This window comes from Labrus mixtus, chromosome 5, assembly GCF_963584025.1.
Source record: "Labrus mixtus chromosome 5, fLabMix1.1, whole genome shotgun sequence".
Taxonomy (NCBI): domain Eukaryota; kingdom Metazoa; phylum Chordata; class Actinopteri; order Labriformes; family Labridae; genus Labrus; species Labrus mixtus.
The window spans coordinates 5351500-5359544 of NC_083616.1; the positions used below are offsets into that span (position 1 = coordinate 5351500).

The 8045-nt window shown below is 43.0% G+C and overlaps 1 protein-coding gene across 1 annotated transcript; it reads left to right on the forward strand.

Moving 5' to 3' along the window:
* Positions 1 to 5256: 5256 nt before the first annotated feature.
* LOC132973810 (tripartite motif-containing protein 16-like) lies at positions 5257 to 7656 on the forward strand. The gene has a single exon (XM_061037422.1). It carries the CDS (start codon positions 5326 to 5328, stop codon positions 6991 to 6993), a length of 1668 nt encoding a protein of 555 aa, XP_060893405.1. The 5' UTR covers positions 5257 to 5325; the 3' UTR covers positions 6994 to 7656.
* Positions 7657 to 8045: the final 389 nt, after the last annotated feature.

Genomic DNA, 8045 nt, shown 5'->3' on the forward strand with positions numbered 1-8045 from the left:
GAGGATGAGAGTCTTTGATCGTCACCGAGTTGAGGCAACGATAATCAATGCAGAATCTCCAATCACCCCCTTTTTTTCTTAACCAGCACCACAGGAGAAGCCCATGGACTGCAACTCTCCTCCACCACACCATCAGCCAGAAGTGCAGCTACCTGATGGTCGATCTCAGCCCTTTTCTCAGGAGACGCCCGATAGGCACGCTGTTTGATGGGCGGATAGTCACCAGTCCTTATATGGTGCTTGACGAGCGTGCACCTGCCAGTATTTCTGCCCGGCAGGCTGAACACACTACTAAATCTCTTCAGCAGTGCCGACAGCTCTGCCCTCTGTTGCTCGGTGACAGGCGATCCAGTGTGACAGGGAGAGCAGCAGACGGCGGATGATCTGACTCAGTTACAGTGGGGGGAACAAGTGGTGTCACATCAGTCTCCTGAACCAGGTAGAATTCACCCAAGTGAAGACCCTGTTTAAGCTCAACGGCTCTACCAGTGGGATTGAGGACGCGAGCCACAGTCACACCATCTTTCACCCTAGTCACTGTGTGAGCTACCACCAGTCCAGTCGTCTCAGGAATGTTGGGCTCCAAATAGCCGTCGAAGCCTGCAGTGGGAACGCTGGCCCCCATGGGGGAACGGACATTGGCTGGCACCAAGGCTTCGCTGAATGGTCACCACACCAGCTAGGGACACATTACAGCAGCCAGGTACCAATTCCCCACCCTGGAGCAGGGGCACAGTAACATCCCATAACTGTAACATTCTCCGCCCCAAGTCCAGTAGTGCATGGTTTTCTGCCAAGAAGTCCAGACCAAGCAACACCTCCTGAGTAGACTCTCTCAGCACAAAGAAGTTGTGCTGCCAACAGGAGGGGCCAATTTTAAATGTCACTGACAGAGAGCCAAGTGTATCCAGCATCTGTCCATTCACTGCACGAGAGTCAGGGACAGACATGTGAAAGCTCTCACTGATCAACGACACAGTGGCCCCTGAGTCCACCAGCACAGCCACCTCAGTTCCTTCAACCACCTCCCTTCCATAAGAAGTGGGGCGGTCTAAAGTTACAGTAACAGGGGAGTTATCAGAAACGTGATATTGCACAGGGCCCTCAGGAGGAGGAATAGCTGATGTCAGGGCCTCAACACCAGCTACTGTCCGTTTCCCTGCTGTCCGCTGTCAGCATGCCGCTGCTGAGGCAAAAAACGCACACCACGCCGTCCTGGTTCCTCATCACGTGCCCCAAGTTGCTTAAGTTGCCCCAAGTTGCTTAAGTTGCTTCTCATAGGAGAATGAAATCAGTGAGGTACAATCCATGTAGGCTTGTTTAACTGCTCCATAAGCATTTTATATATTTGGTTATTTAATGCAGATTCAACCACTCACAGAGATAGAGGACACATTTTCACCTCCTTTATTTTTCTGGAAGGAATTTCAGGTTAGCACAAATTTTATGAAAAGTTCTATTTCTAAAGCAGCGAGCTAATAATCAAAACCATTTCATGGTTTACATTCTAAAAAAAGAAAACGGACGACAGGATTAATGCTGATTGGACAAACTAATCTGCTTCAGTGCCATGTAGAAACATGAATTAAACTGCATCATCAACACATGACAAATGAAATGAAGTGGTTTTGATTCTTCAGTGAATTACATACAAATCTGTAAGATATCTACTGACTTAAATCATAAAAAGACCTTAATATATCATCATCCATTATTATTATTGTTTCTTTTAAATATTTATTTTTCGTCTTTCTGTGCCTCTATGGGAGAGATGGGACAGTGGATAGAGCTGGAAGTCAGGGCGTGAGAGAACCTGGACCGCCTGCTTGGAGGACTATAGCCTCCGTACATGGGATGTTTTAATATTCAAATATATTCAAATATTTTAATGATAAAATGTAGTTCTGTTTATTCTATACAGTAAAAGCAATTTGACTAATTACTAAGGCAAACCTTGAGCCATACGGCCCACATGCTCAGCAGCATGTAGTTGTTATTCATGTTTTGTCCACTAGAGGACACTAGAGGACAATTTAACCACTCAAAGCAAAGCAAACAATAAAGGCTCCACATTGTGGAGTCCACATTCATGTTTTGTTGTAGTTATGAAGTTAATGGAACGCAGCATTACGCTGAGCTCCTTTAGTCTGTGAGTGCAGTCATTCCTATAGATTCCTGAAGAGGGAGTTCCTCAGGTGTCCAGGCACACAAGTTAATGACATTGTTATTTAAAGTTTTAATCTCACTGATTTTCAATAAATACATTTACCGTTAAATAACTATCTTTGCTGTAATTGTGCAGTGATTCTTAAACTCAAACACCATGACCGCAAATGAAACCGTGGTTACTGCACTTCACTGCATCGGAGTCAAAGGTCACATCAGCTGTCAGGGTTCAGAATCTCATGGGGCAGGCCAGTGATTCCCAAAGTCGGGCGCGGGGTCCCTAAGGTGGGTTGGTGGGTCCCAGCGTTATGACATGGGGGGTCTGGTAAGGCTTAACAAAAACCATGCTGAAGGCTTAAGAATTTTGTTCGAGGACAAATGTAGAGCTGAATATGAATCTACACCAGACGTCACACATTTGTTAGTTGTCCCAGTTAGTCACTCAGATTGAAGTGGATGATTGATGAAGGTTCTACACTTTTGTATACTTTCTTTTGCTCTGTTAAGCCTTGTTTGTTTCCCTGTTTCTTCTTTTTTCTCTGTAAAGTGAACATCATCACTCCCCTATCTCTTCCAGGGTGTGAACTGGTTCCACTGGAAAGGCCACGAGCACTCGATCGAGTTCGCTGAGATGAAGATCAGGCCGTCCAACTTCAGAAACCTGGAGGGCAGGAGGAAACGATCATAAACGAGCCACCATCTCCAACAGGAACAGCAAGATGAAGAAGAAGAACAACAACAACAACAGTGCTACTACTCTGTCCGGACTCCCCAGAAACCACCTCGACTCCAACACCCACACACCCTGCAGAGACCAAAGCCTCTGCCAAGAGCCCTAACACACCTTCCCTCCTCCCATTTGCTCTCAGATCAGCGTCAACTCCATGAGGGAGGAGAATGTTGTGTGTACAGTAATTAATACAGTTCCCTATTTCACACCACGTTTGGGGTTTCACAGAATGGACAGGCTGTTTGAAGAACAACGTGGTCTTGTTTAGGTTCAGGGCCTCTTTGCTGGAGCAGATAACACAGTGATATTTCAACTGGATTGTCATAGAAATTCTATTCCTTGTACAGTACTGTACATATACCTGAATTAAAGATTGGAAAAAATGGAAACTCCTTAGATGGTACTGCTCAGATGACAGATTTCTCCATCTAACTTGTCATTTCTTTGTCTTTGTGCAACTTTACTCGTCTAAGTGTCACTTTATCCTCCCCGGGTTTCCTCCCCATCCTGCAGAACAAGCCAACAACAACAGCAACAAAAAACAATCTTGTATGAAAATGTCTTTTAACCTACCACATCCCATGTCAAAGTAGATGGAAAATGTTTCCATTTATTATGTGAGCGCTTGAATGCATCATGCTCGAGCCACAGTATTATGTTTTCAAAAGAAAAAAAAATCTAAAGAAGATCAAAGACAAGCTTCACTTTATTTTGTTTCTCTTCTGAATCCAAGGCGGGGCCTGTTTTTAAGTATATCATGAAAATGTTGGATCACATCTTTCTCCTTTTCTCTTTGCAATATGTGAATACAGTGCATATATATGTGGAGCACGAGAATGCTATGTGTTGTCGACACTCAAGATGTTCATGATCGATACATGAAAAAGAAAAAAAGGTCAATTTGAAATTTGAACTCCATTCGACATTGTGAGGTCTCTATGCTTATGTTGATGATCGTGTTTGAACGGGCCAAATCTAGAGAACTAGTTACTGTTGTAGTTTTTGTTCATAACAAATGTTATCTCAAGACAATTTACAAAGGAGCAGGTAGAGACCTTACTCGTTGTTATGTTACAGAAGTAAAATGGGAGAAGGGGAGATGGGATAATATGGAGGCAGGATTTCTACTTTGTATTCCTCATGTTCCTGTTGTCCACACTTTCCTGTCGCTGAGGTAGAGGTCGGAGCAGGCTGCTTGTCAGGGACGCCGGGTAGTAGTAGTGCCCGATTATCTCTCTGAAGGTTGGGGGGGCTCTGTCTGCTCGAGAGTCTGACTTCTGCCTCACGGGCCTCTGACACACTGACACAGAAGGGGGGGGGGGGGGGGCTGTCCCTTCCAACAAACCCACTACACATGAGAGCTCAGGAGCCAGACTGATCACCTTCCTCTTTCACATTTTTTTAATCCTTTTTCTCTCAGTTTTTCCTGAGAATCTTAAAAAAGACACCATGTGAACTTCTCCTCTGCCTTTAACACAATCCAGCCTCCTATCTTAACCAGCAGGCGCTTTGAACAGTTTGCCTTGAGTAACAATCTGGTGGGCTGGATTCTCCTCTTCTTACCAGTAGGACACAGAGAGTCTGGGTAAATGGGACCCTGCCTGACCTAAAGTGCACTTCTACTGCTTCTCCACAAGGGTGTGTGCTGTCACCTGTATTGTTTATTCTGAACTCAAATATGAGTCAGAGCAAGAAATCTATTATAACATTTATTAACTTCCTTGAATTCTTGGTTGCTACATGTTTACACACCAGTGACAGATTTGTGTCTGAGTCATAAATCATGAACACATAGGACCGACTTGATCGTCTTGTTTTCCTGTTTCCAGATGAGCAGACATGTCTAAGGAGGAGAGGTTTTTTTCTGCAGAGAACGAGGAAAATGTCTTCATTAATTTACATCTGTGCTTAACACACTACACTTCAAATATATAGTAGATGGTTTGAAATAAACAATCTTTACTTTTCAGAGGAAATATTTAAATGCACCACTCTGATGCTCTAACCAAAGTGATGTCTAAAAACATTTCCTCTCATCATAAAAAAATGACTTCATGACTACTGCTGCTGACAGTTTAACAAGAACGCATGCCAAGCTACTTTTTTAATTGATGTCCAGCAATAAAAAGAAGACAAACAAGACCATTAAATGTACGAGGAATGAGGAAACAAAGTTAAAGATTCACAGTGCTGCTCCTCTTCCTGGTTCAAAGAGCTTGATAACCCCTCCCTCTCCTGTCTGCTCTCAAACACAGCCAGCTCCACTCTGACCCAGTATTTCCTGGTTCCCTCCCCTTTAGATCTACAGTTTACAGATGAGTGTAACCAACACGAGCTGAAGCACAAACACATGATTTGTAGATCAGTGGTGAAATAGTTTCAGTTCTCAGGAAGTGAAACTCAGACAGTTGTTGTCACTGAGAGGAGAAATGGCGCAGAAAGGAGTTCAGCTGGACCGGGAAACCTTCTCTTGTTCGATCTGTCTGGATCTACTGAAGGATCCGGTGACTATTCCCTGTGGACACAGCTACTGTATGAACTGTATTAAAACCCACTGGGATAAAGAGGAGGAGAAGAAAATCTACAGCTGCCCTCAGTGTAGGCAGACCTTCCCAGTGAGGCCTGTCCTGTTGAAAAACACCATGTTAGCAGTTTTAGTGGAGGAGCTGAAGAAGACTGGACTCCAAGCTGCTCCTGCTGATCACTGCTATGCTGGACCTGAAGATGTGGCCTGTGATGTCTGCACTGAGAGAAAACTGAAAGCCTGTAAGTCCTGTCTGCAATGTCTGGCTTCTTACTGTGAGAAACACCTGCAGCCTCATTACAAATCAACAACATTTAAAAAACACAAGCTGGTGGAGCCCTCCAAGAAGCTCCAGGAGAACGTCTGCTCTCGTCATGATGAGGTGATGAAGATGTTCTGTCGTACTGATCAGCAGTCTATCTGTTATCTCTGCTCTGTGGATGAACATAAAGGCCACGACACAGTCTCAGCTGCAGCAGAGAGGACCGAGAAGCAGAGAGAGCTGGAGGTGAGTCGACAAAACATCCAGCAGAGAATCCAGGACAGAGAGAAAGATGTGAAGCTGCTTCAACAGGAGGTGGAGGATATCAATGGCTCCGCTGATAAAGCAGTGGAGGGCAGTGAGAAGATCTTCACAGAGATGATCCGTCTCATGGAGAAAAGACGCTCTGATGTGAAGCAGCAGGTCAGATCCCAGCAGCAAACTGAAGTGAGTCGAGTCAGAGAGCTTCAGGAGAAGCTGGAGCAGGAGATCACTGAGCTGAAGAGGAGAGACGCTGAACTGGAGAAGCTTTCACACACACAGGACCACAACCAGTTTCTACATGACTACCCCTCACTGTCACCACTCTGTGAATCTACACACTCATCCAGCATCAATATCCGTCCTCTGAGGTTCTTTGAGGATGTGACAGCAGCTGTGTCAGAATTCAGAGATAAACTAGAGGACGTCCTGAGAGAGAAATGGACAAACATCTCACAGAGAGTGACTGAAGTGGATGTTTTACTGTCACAACCAGAGAACATGACCAGAGCTGACTTCTTACAATATTCATGTGACATCACACTGGATCCAAACACAGCACACACAGAGCTGTTATTATCTGATGCAAACAGAAAAGTAACAAACACGGGTCAACAACAGTCTTATTCTAGTCACCCAGACAGATTCATTGTATTGTATCAGGTCCTGAGTCCAGAGAGTCTGACTGGACGTTGTTACTGGGAACTGAAGAGGGGAGGAGGAGTTCGTGTAGCAGTCGCATACAAGAATATCAGCAGAACAGGAGGCGGGAGTGAAAGTGAATTTGGATTCAATGACAAATCTTGGGCGTTATATTGTTCCAACAACAGTTATAACTTTTGGTACAACAATGTCCACACTCCTGTCTCAGGTCCTCAGTCCTCCAGAGTAGGAGTGTACCTGGATCACAGAGCAGGTATTCTGTCCTTCTACAGCATCTCTGAAACCATGACTCTCCTCCACAGAGTCCAGACCACATTCACTCAGCCTCTATATGCTGGACTTTGGATTAATTCTGGATCTAGTGCTGAGTTGTGTAAACTGAACTAGACAGAAGTCATTTAAAGGAACAGTAGGTTAAACTTTAATCCTTCAACTTGATCATTATTCATGTTTGTTGTTGAGAGCTGATTGTGGTTACATTGTTCACCTGTCAATCAAACTTTATGGGCGGTACTTTGACATCTTCTCACTTGTTCTGTAAATGTTTGAGTCTCTTTAAATAACTCTCTTTAGCTGTTTCTGTTTAGTCACAGAGGCTTTACTGCTCATGAGGATTTTTGTTCAGCTGAACTGACGTTTTCTCTGCATGAACATTTCAACTTTTCTTCACTTTAAATGTGTTTACAATGAGTACTGATTGTTTTTGTTCTAATTAAAGGGTCTTAAGAGAGAAAGCACCAGGCCTTTTCTTTCATGTACATGTTATGTTTTCACCACTTTGTACATTTTATTTAGAAACATCTCAAATTAAATGTATAGAATGATTTCTTTTTGCAGAATGAATTTTGTTGTTTAAACTTAAATTGATTAAAAATGTACTCTGACGTATGAAATCAATGAGATTGTTATTCTTTTCTTTTTCATAGCTGAGATTCTGATCAAGCAGTCTTAAATCAAAAGTTAATGGATGAATTGATTGAACAGAGTTTACTGATCTGATGTTTGAACAAACTGGTGTTTTACATCCTGAAGAAACAAACAGGAACAAAGTGTTTTCTTCTTGTCTTCATTGCAGGATGTCAAACAAAGCTGATGGAGAAAATGTGAAACTAGTATGAGAGGCAGTTTGTTGGTATGGAGGCCCATTTAGACCAGTAAGAAAAAATAAAAATTAATCTTAAAAATGAGTAAATAATGCTGAACACCTGCTTTATTTCCTGTTTCTTACAGGTGAAGTTTGAATGATTTTCATTGTTAATGATCAAAGTAAAAGTCTCTTGAATGGCTCTGTTGTTTTGACATTTAAAAGTAAACATTAAATCTTAGATATCAGAGATACTTCATCAAACATCTGAATAGTCTTTCATTGGAGCTCTGCTGTAATAATGTGTGTTTTCACTTTGTATCTGTCCTTCTCTATAGATGGTTCATTTAGTCCA

Coding starts and splice junctions, on each gene's coding strand:
- LOC132973810 (XM_061037422.1), top strand. CDS start 5,326: ATGGCGCAGAAAGGAGTTCAGCTGGACCGGGAAACCTTCTCTTGTTCG.